Source organism: Coloeus monedula (assembly GCF_965178545.1).
Source record: "Coloeus monedula genome assembly, chromosome: 1".
Taxonomy (NCBI): domain Eukaryota; kingdom Metazoa; phylum Chordata; class Aves; order Passeriformes; family Corvidae; genus Coloeus; species Coloeus monedula.
Window position 1 is genome coordinate 113,714,737 of NC_138781.1, and position 16,085 is coordinate 113,730,821.

At 39.2% G+C, this 16,085-nt stretch overlaps 1 protein-coding gene across 1 annotated transcript in view; it reads right to left on the reverse strand.

Annotated features, from left to right (window-relative positions):
- The window catches only part of CDH2 (cadherin 2), a gene marked incomplete at both ends in the record, with an annotated part of 115,058 nt that overhangs the window by 12,244 nt on the left and 86,729 nt on the right, over positions 1-16,085 (reverse strand). Inside the window, 7 exons of the mRNA XM_082282548.1 lie at positions 7,228-7,367; positions 8,592-8,825; positions 9,125-9,358; positions 10,558-10,700; positions 12,008-12,264; positions 14,082-14,267; positions 14,621-14,758. Coding sequence (XP_082138674.1) covers positions 7,228-7,367; positions 8,592-8,825; positions 9,125-9,358; positions 10,558-10,700; positions 12,008-12,264; positions 14,082-14,267; positions 14,621-14,758 — 1,332 coding nt within the window. The remainder of the gene's footprint in view (positions 1-7,227; positions 7,368-8,591; positions 8,826-9,124; positions 9,359-10,557; positions 10,701-12,007; positions 12,265-14,081; positions 14,268-14,620; positions 14,759-16,085) is intronic.

Sequence of the window (16,085 nt, forward strand, 5' to 3'; positions counted from 1 at the left end):
GGAGAGATTTTTTAAAAAGTACTTCACTTTCTGACTGACAGTTACCAGATCCTACAATCCCTGGGAAAAAAAAAAAAAAGAAGAGGGAACAGGCCAGGAATCAAGAGTTTCTCAGAAACTTCTATTTTTACACATCTTTTATTTTTTTCATCCTGATTAGCTGTTCTACTGTAGAAGATTTACTTAAGTTCTCATAAAAAACCCTAACAAAGCAAAAATTTTTACTGCAATTGAATCTGCCTCCTATGAATGTATACTGGAGCAGTGTAAAGCAGAACTGCAAATAGAATGAAACCACAATGTACTACAACTATAAAATGCTATGCATGGACAGGACTGACTTTTTTTCAAGAAAGGAAAACAGAAAATACTGTAATATATTACATCTGAATTGAGCTTTTCCCTACCACAGCCTGGTGCCTGGAATGTGATTGACGTTCAATAATGATTTATGACTCTGGCTTCTCTGTTATCTCAGAGCTCTCAGTTTGTATCCTGACTGTTCATGAGACTCTAAGATACACTTCTAGGGATGACTTGGGTTTTTACCTTCTACAGAACTAAAGCTTTGACTAGGCATGAACGTAGGACTGGACATAAGAACAATGTAACAAAACCACTATACCTGTTTCTCACTTTCAAGGGATGTACCCTTTGCAAAGAAATATGAAAGTTCAGCTCTATCCCCATACAAGAAGTAATCAACTTGTCACAAGAGCAATTTGACTTAACTTGATGGTGAGACCTGTGTCTTTCACTGAACACAATCCGCTGCAGTGGTTTAGGTGGATATAAAGCAACAGGAGCAGAAATTTGAATTTCACCTGCCCGTTTTAGAGGATGGTGCTTTAGCATAAACTCATGTTTTTTATTTTCTGAAGAGAACAGAACTAATTATGACTTTGAAGTATCTATGGATAAAACACGTGTTCTGCTTTGCCTTTGTGTTCCAAAGACAATTGCTGTCTACTCCAATAGAGAAAGGGGATGGGGAAAGAAGGAAAGAAGTATTTTACTCCTGTATGTTCCCGCTGAGATCTTTTAAAAACAAAGAAAAAGGAAGTGAAAAACAATCCTGGTATAATACTCTACCCCCAAACCACCAAACATCACCCTAAAAAGCTATTAGAAATTTGCACTTAAATATTGCCTGAGTTCTGCAAAATGCTCCAACCCACCTTAAAACTTATATTTGCTAAAATAATGAGACTTCAAAACAAGCAAAGACAGAGGACTGACTAGATGTAGGCTGCAGGTGGGAGGATAGTTAAAATGCCTACACCAACAGTTGCTCTTTGTTTGTCACTTGCTTTTAGATTACTTTCTGACATATTGCTCTTCCCATTTGTTTTTATCATAGATGCATCTGGAGTACTACCAGTTAACAATTTTTAAGATAATGAAGAAGCTAGCTTATCTTTTTAATAATAAAAAAGGTGAAAGTTAAACTCCAGCTGGAGATAAAACACAGTAACAGGCAGAGGTTCTAGATATGATTAAATAAAACAATTTTGTAATGGAATTATGAAAACATTACTTTTCATATCATGAGATAAAGATTCACTAAGGAATGACAGCAATTCTTCCACAGGAGCACTGTATGAGTCACATATTCAAAAAAGTGAAGCTAATGTCTTAGTAAGCAAACACAATCCCTGAAATAACTACCTTTTAATTACAGTACTGTATATTCATGGGGAATATCTTAGCAACCTCTATTTAATTCATTATGTTTGGAATTTCAGAACATAAAATATGTTCTATTCTTAATGCAATGCAAAATGAAGGTTAAAAAGTGAGAGTAAATGATCTGAGTAAGACTCAGGGTGGTGAAAAAGAAAATCTAATCACATGGATTTATAAAGTTCATGGAGTAAGTAAGGACTATTATCATGTTTACAACAGAGGTCATAACAAGATGCAGCACAGAAGGCTAACGTTATGCAGAATGTGGGCATACAGGAAGTTATGACAATAAGGAAAAAAAAAAAACCCCAAACCCACACACAAAATTTCAGAAGGATTGCCTAATTTGCTTTTATCTATGATACATAAATGCTGGAGCACAGCTACCCTTTCTATCAAGGAGCAATTTCTGTTTGGGAATTTAGATCCTGCACACATAACAATAAACCATTCATCTTTTACTTTTAATGTGATTAACACCATTAAAATAAATGCTACTATTTTCTTTCTTTATATAATATGTAACAAAATATGACAAAAATATTGACTAATGTAGGAAGAAAAACAGTGATGTAGGAAGGACCATGAAGAATCCTCAGGAAGAAAACTACTTTGAATAATAGTAAAATCATTGCATTGGAAATTCTTGTGCTGCAAGGATTTGAGGGCTGGATTACCCTACATGTTCAAAACAGCTCATCTGCAATAGTTTAAAAGCATACCACCTACTTGCTCAGGCAACTTGCTTCAACAGGACCACCTGCGTGAGCAAGTACTACTGAAGAAAGTACAGAAAACATTACAGAAATGAACTCGAAGGAGAGAATCATCTCGTGCAATGAGATGTATACAAAAGCAATTAGATGAAAAAAAATGTATCACAGTTATCAGGCTGACATATGCTGCACACATCCCAGTCAAGCACCCCCTGCCTCGATGTTAAGTCATACAAATGGCCCGAGATACGCGATGAGAACGAGTTAGCGATGGTTATGGGTTGTGATGTGCTGTGGGCGTGAACTACACTGCACACACATGCTAAGTGCTTCACCACTCAGTCAGCAGCAGGTTTTGGTATCTGGGACTGAGACTGGTGTTACAAGTGCAGAGCACATTGCATCAGGAGACAATACCCATCATTTGCACCTCACACCTCCCCAGTTGCTAAACAACTACAAGCTACAGATCATGTGGTCCATTAATAATCGAGAGGCACTCACTACCAGTTTTGTAATTTGAACCTTCTGTTTCAGAATACAATGAACTATACTGTCCCCTAGCCCCATTAGTTTAAGAGTTAGATATAATTTTAAGAAAAACAAAACAAAATACCAATGTTTAACAAAAAAAAACAACTCCAAAAGACAAACAAAAAAGCTAAGCACAAAAAATCCAACAATTCTCCCCTCCCCAAACCAGTTCCACTGACTTCCATGGAATGATGCTGACTCAAACCCTCTCATGGCCCATCTCCTCTAAGTCAGGTAGCAAAATTATTAAAAGCAGAAAATAGTAAACAGAATCCTGACAAGAATCCAAAGCTTTCTATCTGGAATACCTCTGCTTTCTCTCATTTCTCCCTTATCCCCAACTTCTGCTAGTACAGTCATCTTTCACAAAACCGAGAAAGAGTTTCTGCCTGGAACGTCAGGAGTGCTGTACACCTTCTGGAGCCTGTTTTTCAGCCTGCTTTTTCTAGGTGAAAGAAGTCCCAAACATTTCCAGTGTTGACAATGCTCTTCAGTGGTGAGCAGGCTGACTTCAATTATGACCCAAAGATCAAAAGCTTTTCTGCCTTAGAAAATTAATAGCATTTTTCTCAGCTGCTGTGGAGATCACACGACCCTGTGTACATCATGCCAGACTAGAAGATGACTGTGAATCATTCAAGATCCTCAATTTTCTTGACAAGCATTCAGTCTGTCAGAGCGAACAAAGCAGGCCAAGATAGCCTCAGATGGGATTAACAGAAGACCTTCATGATGGACTAAACTGCTCTTTTATTACAGATTTCACCTCATAGTTCCTGGGAATTGTTGGCACAGGAGAAAAAAACCAAACACACCAACAAAACCAAACAGGAATTCCAGCTTGTTGTTGGCAGTTGGTATTACTCAGAGGAACTAACTGGAATTTGAACTCATCTAATTTCTTACAAGAGACATAACTCTGATAGAATGTAGTTTGAAAGGAACATGCTGAATATGCTTTAGGAGTTTCTGGGTCTGCCATGACAGCTAAGAAACCCAACTGTGTAGCTTCAAAATACATAAATTAAACTTCTCAAATAAATAAATTATTTTAAGATAAAAACCTCCAGTTTAATTTGGTTTAGGATACAGAGAGATGTAACTTCTATCACTTAGCTTCAAGCCCTAACAGTCATATCTTCAAATAACCTAAACATCTGGGAAATATCAGGCCACACAGGGTAAATCTTCAAGTTGTCCTTCTACAGAAGCACGTGAATTTAAGAAGTAATTTGCTGGCTATAAATAGAAGTAATTTTAAATGGTACCGATTATGAAAAGATCCGAAGCTTTTAAAATATTGTTTTCACTGAGATACACATGAGGCTTTAAAATTCCCTTCTATTTCACCACATGAGATGCACCCTGGGCTGGATGGCTCTGTGTGAGTCACCTTGTGTACTGTCTTCTACTGAAGCTGCTTGTTAAATCAATCTTCAGGATTTTAGGGATGGTGCACCATAAGAAAGTTAATATTGACACAGACCATTTTCCTGTCATTTGCTGATGACTTATGGATCCAAGACTGACACAAAGCAATTTTTCTTGATTTTAATAAAACAGCGGTAGTTTTACCCTATGAGGCCTCATTCAGAAAATACATTTTTGGTTAAGTCCCATACTTTTTTAGAACATTCACTTTGGCTCTTGAATACTTTCATTAAAATTGACAAAAATGCGAAGATCTTTATAGCCAGTAACTTTTGCCCACAATGCTCTGCACACATCTTTGCTTATGCAGTATTTTGCTAAGCTGTGGTTTGCAAAAATGGGATTACTGCTTGCAGAGGACTTGTTGGGACATTTGAAAAGCTTTGCATTCTAAGTTCTTAAATCTCGCATAAAATGTGTGCAAAACCAAATAAACCCCAATGAAATATAATTCTCCCTCTTTCCCTTGGGCACAGGAGGTGAGGATGGCCGGGAGGGAACCAAGAAGAAACAAGCCTAGGAATTATTATCATCTAGTTAAGCACAGGCAGAATTTAGATTTTACAAAATGTCAAACCAAAATAATGTAAAATAATCTCCCTGAAAAGCAAGACAGAATTTATCTACAATCATCCATTGTAGACAGAAAAATAAGCTGAAAAGTTTATGCTCTCTCTTCATCCATTCTGCACAGGAACAAATTCCTAGCTTCGAAGCTATGGAGAACCTACCCCCATTTTGCCTAGTACTGGTGTAAAACCAGCTACTATAGAAGTGATCATAAAAGCTTGTTATACTTTGTAGGAGCTGTTCTTTTCCTGACATGTTTTCTACATTTGGAGTGTGTAAGGGTGTTTTAGACCCCCAGACACTGGCCTGCTGTCAATGGATCAAAAAAGGGACCCATATACCCGAACCAAGTGGCTGGCAGTGGAGATAACTAAATCGCAATAGTGGCTTTAACATTCGTCTTAAGAACGAAATAAGGGGTTTTGTGACTAAAAATCATTCCATCTTTTGCAAAGCCCTTAAAATTATCTATATCTAGATGCCTTCTACGCCCGCTGTGAGAGGAAATGGTCCTAATTTCACATTTCTTACTATTTTACTGCTAGTCCACCCGTCGGCAGTTTTCCTTTCACTGCGTGCAGCACATTCATTCACTGCCAGTGAAAGGCTGTGATTACGGACGGTTTACGCCGCGCTAATCTCTGCGGCACTCGCAGGATGCTGCCTCCTGCCACACCACCCTAACTGCTCCTCTCACAAAGGCAGCACTGCCAACTGGAGTGGAGCACAGCACTAGATGGGCAGAGGAGAGACTTCAGAACCAGTCCCATTTTACTCTCGCTGTCCGCTGTTACAATGGTGAACGTTTCTGATCTGCAGCGCAATCTCTCCCTACGCTACCCTACCATCACCTATGACTTCCCAATGGACTATACTCAGAGAACCTAACTCACTCTGTTCTGAGGGTTATGTGGACAGTAATTAAAATCAAAGTTCCATGACAATTGCTGAACTGATCCTCCAGAGAATTCAGGATGAACAAGAGCTGGGGATATGTGAACTGAAAAATTACTTCTCACAGGACTGAGTTTTCCTAATTTTCTTTTAAGCTTGTAACTTTTCTGTACAATAACAGATGCACAAACAGGATGCAGTTCTTGTAGTCAAACTATGTACAAACAACTGGAATACATGCATAGATTCAAAGGGTTGTTTTCACTTTATTTAACAACATAAGCAATTTTCCAAAACTGCATAAACTGAAGTTTCCTTTGAAAACTGCCTAAGAAGAACATTATGCAGAAAAGCCAGGAAGTAGGAACAGTACTTGGGGAAATGCAGGAAGCATGGAAATTACTAAGGGGAACACAAATTTCAGACAAACAAACAAACGAGCAGAAGGAAACTATAAAAGTCTGCACCAGTAAAGGGAGACACTTTTCAGATAACTCAAGTGCCAGATGACTGGGACTGGGGATGTGTGGAAGAATTGCACTTAATATTTCAAGGCTTTTAACTGGAAAATTTCTTAGACTCTATTATATGCACTGTTCTCTTTGTAATTACTACACTTCTACTATTAATAATGTGCATAAATCTGCTGTTTGTCATGTTCATAAAGCACTTAATAAATGTCCTCTGAAGGAAGGAAATCACACTGCTTGAAAATCCACTAACTTGGAGAGAGAGAGGGAAAAAGAAGCTATTCTTAGCATATACACATCACTCCTAGTCCTCCGACATATCAGCAGTGGTTCAACCAGAGGTGACATGAGAGTAAATGCATATGGCACCTGCCTGGAAATGTATTTGAATAAACACAGATGTGCCCTGACAGCTACTTGAAACCTAAATGCTTTCCAAGCTTGAAATCCCAGGGGTGGCAAATCTATCAATAGCCAACATCACTACATATCTAAAAAGGCATTCACCCACCACCAAGAAAGGGTCATACTTGGTTTAGGTGGTATTAGGCACCCTGCACTTGTGTTTCTGCACAACAATGTCCCAGACAAAGAGTGAGGGAAGTTTAGAGACAGCAGTGAGAGTGGATGCAAACTTTAATTTAAATACAACGGCCTTAGCTGGAATCTGGTCAGAATGCTTTTACTGCAAGAGGACAAGATACAGTTTTTACACATCCAAATGGCAAGCAATTGGTATATCTGGAACTGCAAAAAAACCTGAATGAAAAAGCAGTGTTTTATTTAAAGTTTTGAAAACCTCACTTATTGCCTTCACTATTTAACGTAAAAATTAGCTACCTACCATAGTGTTTCAATGTAAACAAAATAGGTAAGTGAAGTAAGAAGTGTAAATCTATACATAAAACCCATTAATCTTTCCTCACCTGATCTTCCTCTCCACCCCCTTCTTCATCGTATTTCAGAATGTTGTCCCTCACATCATCTTCAGGATCAATCAAGAGCTGCTTTGCCTGACGCTCTTTATCACGGCGTTTCATCCATACCACGAACATTAAAACTAAAACTGTAATGCAAAAATGGAAGAGACAAAACCACATCTTGATTCTGAAATACAGCCATGGAAAATCGTAGAAATTTGACGTCAAGATTTTAAAAGAAAAAAAAAACCCAAAGAAGCAGTAAAGTTGGGATTTGACCATTCTTGATAACGTACAGGTTTTTTTAAGTGAAAAAACCTGGCAGAAAGCAGCTTAAGCAAGATATGTTTAAACTCAGACCTCTATAGGCAATTTGGTCTGGAAATCAATCACATATTCAAGGTTGTAAGGAACAAATCCATTCCACATCTGCAAAATACACTTGTCATGAAAAGAATTAAGGAAGACTATGCTTCATAAATCACTAGATTCAGAAAGAAACCTCTCCTTCAATAAAGTTCTTTTAATTTCATACCTAGCATTTAAAAAATATCTTGTATCATGAAAACAATTGTACCGTGTCCTGGTATAGAACTGTGAGCTTAGCCAGGCTCAATTTTTTTTTTTTTTTTAATTACTCGTTTCCATAATTTTCTGTGTTCTAGACTGGTGCATAGTGTACTATGAACAGGCTAATGGTTCCTTGCACTCCACCAGATTAGGGAATCAGTTAAGTATAATGTGTAGGAGATCTAGCATCTAATTTACTACTGGACAGACACTTATGATTTTTAGTCATTTTCCTTGCTGAATGCACTTGACACAAAGTAGAATACTAGTACAGCTTTATGCTTAAACACCATTGTTCCTGCATACCTGCCTTTCCTGTCAGGCCTCATGTGAAGGGCTGTGATGTATTACTTTCCAACAGCCTACTTGCATTAATCTGAAGCACAACAGTAGTAACATCAGAGCACTCCTTAAAAGCACTGTTACCTGCTGTGGGTGGCACCAAATCACAAAATACTGGCAGCACAAGAGAGATTAGATGTCTGGGGACTAATCACATCTTCAACCTGGTCACTCACTGACATATCATTCCAAGTGTCCATGCGTATAAATGGAAAATCTCTTTGACAAACCCACTGCAGTGCTTGACTGCCGAACAGGTGCTAGCTGTACTCTGTCGGAATCTAAATCCTGTACTATCAGGAAGTTTTCATACTTGTTCAGAACACTAAACCATGCAGGAGCAATTCCTGGACCTGAGCCTTTAATAACTCCCATCTTTGTCAAGGTACCTGATACTAAAGTGTAATACTGTACTTGCAAGAGTAAAGGAGTTAGAATTAAGAGAGCTATCTACTCACTGAGCAAGATGATGATACAAAGCAGAATTGCAATGATGGCACCAGTGCCCAGCCCTGCACCAACAATCCGGTCAACATCAGTGCAGTCTCCGTTTAAGTCACACTGGCAAACTTTCACCTTCAGCAAGGAAGTGCTGGATGCATGTGGATTTCCAGAATCTGTAATAACTATGGGCACGTCGTAGATACCGGCCTCCAGGAACCGGATTCTTAAGGAGAGCTGGGCGTGATCGCCTGTGTGTGAAAATAAGGTGCTGGTTAAAAAGTAATGTATTGCTCACATGGGCTTAAAATAGCATTGGCAAAAATAGCTCTTGTTTGAGCTCTGTGTTAACTTGTTGCTCAAACCGCTATGTGACACTCAGGGTAACAGACTTCCTGACTGCTGTGAACATCTTTTCTTTCTTAAAATTTCACCAAGGTGATTTCTTGTTCGTATTAACCCAATTCACGTATGTTGTGAAATAATACCAAAGAGAAAACATTTGCAGAAGTTTCTTTAAAACTATTAAGATTTCCATAATGTTAATTACCACTAATCCGAACAATGGTCCAATTCCTCTTAATACTAGCAGGTGTGTCAGGCAGCTCAAAGGCAAATGGGCCTGCATTTGGATCTATGTCAGGGTCTACAGCAGTGATGTTAATAGCATTAGGCTGCAGTGTTTCACAAGTTGTGGCTTCTTTTGGATGCACTTGGGGGGCATTATCATTGATGTCCAGCAGGTATATCTGAAGTGTGCCAGTTCCACTCATCGGGGGTATTCCTTAAAGAAAAGGAAATAGTATTAAGCCTGTTTCCAGTTGCAAAGTTATTTAAATCAAGCTGTATGAACACTTTTATACATTTACCTCAGTTTTGGGATTCTGTCTTTACAAAACCAATCTAACACTGTTACTGCTCCTGCTAACACACTAGTTCTTACATAGTCTGTTCTTGGAAAAATGGCCCTACTCAGCAAAATTCAGCAAATAACTGCAGATCCACCGATGAGGGACTCATCCACTTCACTGACCAGACAGATAGTCAATATCCATAAATGGTCCACATCAAAGGCTTCAAAGAAGAAGGTGCAAAATTGGGATAGTTTGTCCTCTGGACAAATTATTTTCTAACTTTGAAGACTTAAGATCATCCTTTACCATAAATGTGCTGTTTAAATTATTTCTAATACTGACTTTCAGCATGCTATTTCTAGACATTTCTGCTATCCCTATCGAATGTGTAATGCTTCCATAAACCTTGTTGGAATCACCCATTTAAGTGATGATTTGGCACAGAATGTTTCAGCATAACTCCCAATGGTTCTCATTCCACCTCCCATAATCTTCCAGTTCCATTTATGTTTCTTCTCCAGAACAGAGCCAAAGTATAGAAACAGTTGATCTAGCTTCCAGTTCAGAAGATTTTACCATGTCTTCTTTCCAATGCAAAGAGCCCCAGTGTTCCAGTTTTCCCTTCTAATAGGAGAATATTCCCAACTGCACCTGTCCATCTTTCTGCTATCAGCTATCAACAGTACAGCACTCCAGCTGAAACCAAAGGACTCATTTCTGAGCAGTGTTAATTGTCATTAACAAACTGACAACAAAGAGATACTTTTCCCTCTGCACTGCTGCAGCCTGAATGTGGGAAAATACAAAGCCCCTCCACCAACACATCATTCCCCATAAAGCACACTCACGCTGTGCATTCACTCAACCTACCACACTCCCATGCAGGCTTTTTTTCAATTTTCTGTCAACTCAACTAATGTCACCAAGCCAGTGTTTTTCGACAAACTCAGAGAACTATTTTTCAGCCATTTCCCAAGTAGCTGGGAAATTATACACAGTCTGATAGTAACACAGATTTCCAACGGGATGTATTCTAAGCATACCCTGTTTTCTGCCCCAGTAAAACTGAGTGCCATTCAACCAAAAAGAAGAAAGCTTTTTGAAAAAAATATACAATGTTGATACATACCATTATCAGAAGCAAGAAACGTTGCATTATACATATTGTTTTGCACATATATTGACTCTCTGTCCAAAACAGCTGTAGTAGTTATTTGTCCATTAACAGGGTCAATTTTCAGCCAGTTTGCAGGATCAGAAAGTTTTGAGTACCTGTGTATTTAATAATAAATTGTGTTATTTATCCACCAACATAAATATTGACAACAAAGGCAATATTAGTATTTTAATTTGTATTCTGAACACATTTTTGGAATTTGAAGATAGCATTTTTAAAATTTCCATTTATCAATGGAAGTACGCATTAAAATCAGTCCTGCATTTCAATTCGTGAAGTGCCTTGCCCTGTAAGTTATCACATAATTGGAGGGAATCATGCAATTACCATAGACTATACAACATTAATACTCAGACTAAATTAAAATATTCAGTCAGGATCCTTCTTGGTTTTTCTACACCTACAGAGCTGTTCATACTAAAGTTCATCTTGTCAGAGTGCTGAGAGCAGGAGAGGTAAAAAATGGATAGTGTTACAGTTGCACTAACTCACATTGTTCTAGCACTTCAGTATCACTTCACTTTCAGAGACTCTGGTTTTACTGCACGCTTCTCATCTTAATTTGAAAGAGAAGTGTCTTTCAAAACCATTCTATCTGATAAATTTTCCCTTTGACATTAATCAAGTGCAAGCTATCTTAGCACTGAAATCCTCATGCTGTCCTTTCTACAATGGTTATGTTCAGAAATGAGCAAAATATCACAAACAGCTAGCCAAGAATCAAGAGAAAATAAAATTGCAATGATCTTGATTTTGGAAGAAAAGACAGAACCTAAGTTCTGGAGTTTCTTCTACATGAGCTAAAAGGAAAAAAAAATGCAGGATAAGGTGAGTCCTCACCCATGGCCAGTCAACATCTTAGCTTTGCAGATAACGACCGTGACTTATACAAGGCATGTTCATGTAGCAAAGTTTCAGACATAAGAAAAATTATGGTCAAATTATGATCATAGCTATCAGTACAAGAGTTCACAGACAGACAACAGGACTACTTTGAACTGCTGGAGAAAAAATTAGAAGAGAACCCTTCAGATTTCATCAACAATCTGATTTTCCTGCCATGTGAAAATTACTGGTGAATTTAAATTGCAAATGATCTTAGTTCACAGAAGCACGTGTCTGCTCTGACTGAATTTGCTGGGATGGAACATATACTTTACAACAGATGCATAACTGCCTTCTACCTTGATGAAATAGGACTTAGGATGAGAAAATTACACAGCTATGAATACTGGTCAGTTCACCCTCTCTACAGCCAAAAATCCCTTTGGAGAGAGCTGCACAAAAGCTACAGGATGTGTTGGGATAGCTGTGTGCTACAGTAAATGCAGTCATTCCACGTGTCATCTCTTTGCTCCCCACCCACTCCATAACACAGACATAGCAAAATGTTTATATAGACCTTAGAGACGTTTGCTGCATGTAACGATCGGGGTCCTGAGCAGTGAAAGTTGTCAACATGCTACCAGCAAGTAGCCCCTCTTCCTGACGCACGAGCTTGGGGTTTGGAACAAAATATGGGCTCTCATTCACATCAATGACCGTAATGGACACAGTTGCTGTTGACTGAGGAGGATGCTGAATCCCCTTAGCCAAAGGCACTTGATTTTCCGCAGCTACGGTAAGTACAAACATCCTGTTGGTCTCGAAGTCAATAGGCTGGGAAGAGCAAAGAGTGGGAAGTGTTAACGTTTATTCACAGCAGCAACGGACACACAGTAACATTTTAAATTTAAAGCACATTTTTGAAGATTACTTGTACTGCTTTTCTCAAAAATGAGCATGGAGTCTGAAGAGAACACAGTATCATCACCTCAACATGAGCCTGTGGGCTGGGTTTTGCTTAGCAGCAGCAGTTTTGAAGTCAGAAGAGCTAGAAACCTTGTCATTCCTAGATTTAACTTGCTCTGGTACTACCACTAGAGACAAATGAGGAAACAAATAGTGGAATCACAAAATGATGAAGAAGCTCCTAGCTTTGTGCCAGGCACTCACATGTGCCTCCTGATGCTCTCTCCTGGGGAGAGAAAAGCTGCCTCTTTCTGTTACGAGGATTAAAGTTTCCTTCAAACAAGTTCATGACCACAGCTATTCCCATAGATTAGAGATTCTCATGCCCTTAACACCTTACTAGAAATACTCTTGGTAATCCCAGCCAACCTCATGTCTGGTATACCTATAGCTCCCATCTTCCCAGTGCAGACAACCTTCAGTTTGGAGATTTCCTCACTGAGCCAGAAGTCCAATTTAAGAAAAAGTAAAAACAGTTTGAGTCTAGAGTTCCTCTGTCGTGCTGCATAGGGTTGAGGAATTCCTGGAGACAGGATTTGCCTTTGCACTATGCACTGTACTATTCACACACATCCCAGACTGAAGAAACCTTGTACCTTACAGGGGCATTTGGCACGTGACAGTATGAAATAAGTGACAAGAGACAATCTAATCTTCATTACAGGTTGACAGATCAACTCATTGCACTGCCAATAAAAACTGTAGGCATGTTTCCAACTTTTCTCATGTCTGGGCACTCAAAGGAGTGCTAAAAAGCACAGAGACTCACATAATTCTTCCTGGAAGACTGCAATATAACAATTGGCACCTCTGGGGAAGAGCAGCTATAAACCAGAGACAGTTCTTAAAAAAACCCAATGTGAATTACCATTAATGCCATAGGTGGGTTGTATCTTTCTGTCACCCAGATGTTGGGAGGATTAAAATCAAACAAACCGAAACAAAACAAAGCAAAAAAGAAAAAAAAAGTAAAACTAAAAGTGAATTTTTTAATTTCCAAATGGGAATACTGGCATCACATGTTTGACTTTGAAATGCATCAGCCAAAACCAGAGCAAGCCAACTCAGAGAAGAGACACTTATCAGAGGGTCATGAGCAAAGGTGGCTACTGCCTGGCAGGTTTAATTATAGAACCACATTGTTATTATCACTTGCAGTAAGTCATCCCTCAACACAGAGCTGTGTTGGTTAGAGAATGAAGATAGACAGGTTATTCCATAAAAGGTATTTAAACGAGGTTTTAAAAATAGCCAGTCTTTAAACGTCTCTTGTGGAAGTACCCTCCCACCTATCATTTTTTCCTCTCTGATTGTGCTTTGACTGCCTATATCTGTTCCTTAATGGAACATCTTGACATAAAATGTGGAGACAACATGCATGACTACTAATTGAGGAGAAGTTGTTCCTTCAGACTAGCAAAAAATACTAAGCAGTCATTTTTTTATTACAGAGCAATTTGTATCTTTTGGCAAATAAAGCTTCACGATTTTTAATTTTCAACAGCCTTGCCTGATTTTTAAATCAGATGGAATACTATTGATAGCATAAGAAGGTAACAGAAGAAGAGACAGATTGCTAAATTCCAGAATTCACGATGGCCTTAGGAATTCACATATCCCCCCATTCAGTGTTCTCCCACTTCTTCCATCTCTGCTGAACTGTCTGGAACGCAAGCATGCCTTACCTTTACGACAGTCACCAGCCCATCGTTGCTGTTGGGATCGGTCAGGATGGTGAAGCGGCCCGTCGGGTCTCCTCCAGTCATTCGGTACATGGCATTCCACGCCGGCGTGTGGGGCTGGTCTTTGTCTGTTACCGTCAGGTTCGCTACAATCACATCCACCCTGTTCTCCGGTACTTCCCCGTAGAACTGCAAAAACCACACAAACACTTCACCTCGTCTGGAGAAGCATGCAAGAGCCACACCATGCTGAGCATTCATCAAAGCCCGCCTCTCTTCTCTGGAATTCCGACAATTTGTCTAATGAAGTTTACCTGAGGCCACCCAGAGAACCAATGGCTTGATTCCCTTGTCAGCTTTTGCCTTTTGGCCAAAAGCAGAATGCTGTATGTAAGGGATATATATTCTGCATGTATTTTAATTCTGCCTGCCAGTACAGTATTTAATAAGTAATAAATATTTACTGTCTGTGAATATAATGAGAAAAACAGAGAATGGTTATAAATATGCACATCCTTCAGTAACTTCTATGCTGTACTTACAGTCATGGCAGTGAACTCTGGAGGATTGTCATTGACATCTGTCACAGCGATGACAGCAGTTGCTGTGTTTGAAAGACCATATGTTGGGTTTCCTTCCATGTCCGTAGCTTGAATTATTAATGTATATTGTTGTACTTTCTAAAACACAAAATGACAACATAAGTTTTAGACAAAACTAACATTACCATAGGACAGCAGGTGTTCCCAAAATTGCACTGTGCTAAGCAATGGAGCCTATCACACAGTTTATTCTAGTTAGCATCACCCAAAATGACAGGAGCAAAGTTTGTGCCACAGGAATACAGCAGCAGGTTGCTTATACTGAACTACCGTTTGACTTTCTTCAAAGACCATCAAGGTAAGGACAGGCTGACTGCTTCCTACTCTAATAAATCAACGCCCTTTAGACAGTTAATGCATGATCACAGGTTTAACAATGCTTTTCAAATGGCAAAAAGAGAACCAGAGTGCAGTTTATACTAAAACAGGGAAAGTCCTCAAAAGCATTTGAGAGCACTGAGCCAAGGTAGGTTTCTCGGCCAAACGGCCACAACTGCCAAGGTTTTGTTTCAGCCAAGCCTGAGTATAAAACTGCTGCTGCAATTTCTTGTGATCTCTATGGAAACCAAAGATGTCGAGGCCAACAGAGACGAGTAAGGGCACTGGGAGAAAGGGGGAGGGAAGCACCAAACGGGCTATTTCCATAAATGTTAAACACCCTGGTCGAGCACGGCGCCTGTGGGCCCCCTCTCCCCCCACCACCGCTAACGGCCCTTGAGCTGGGCACTCACTCCCCCCTCACAGATGGAGCGGGGCCAGGGTCCCTAAGCACCAGAAATGCCTGGCAGAGACCTGACCTCAGCCTGGTGAGCTGTTTAAAATGACACTGACAAGGTTCTATTAAAAAAAAAAAAAAAAGGAAAATCATAAAGATGTTTTCTGTATAGAGTTGCTGAAAAGTTTATTTTAACTCACTGCACTCAAATATTGTGCATGCTCCTTCATTTACCAGTTCATCATCCTTCCTTGGAGAGAGGTGCTACCATTCAGTTCTTCCCAAAAGAAAGGACCCAAACATAAGGAGCTGCTATTGCTTTGAAATGGCACTTTCACAAATGGTTTACTAACACTGGCAAAAACCTTTTGGCAAAATAAAAATATTTCAAGAAAAGCCTATCTTTATGTTTTGGGGTTTTTTTTCCACCTGGTACATTATTTTCTTACACTGTCTATAGAGTGGGGTATATGACAGATTACTTCTCATGGAAACAATTTATAGAATCATGAAACATGCTGAGTTGGAATGGACCCTTCAGGATCAGAGAGTCCAGCTCCTGATCCTAAGCAGGACAGCCCAAGAATCACACCATTTACAAAAAGGAATTACAAGTACTGATACAAAAAATAAGCAAGGGCACTTCCATGGATAGTATTTAGCATTCTTTCAAATTTTGGCCAGACAGTA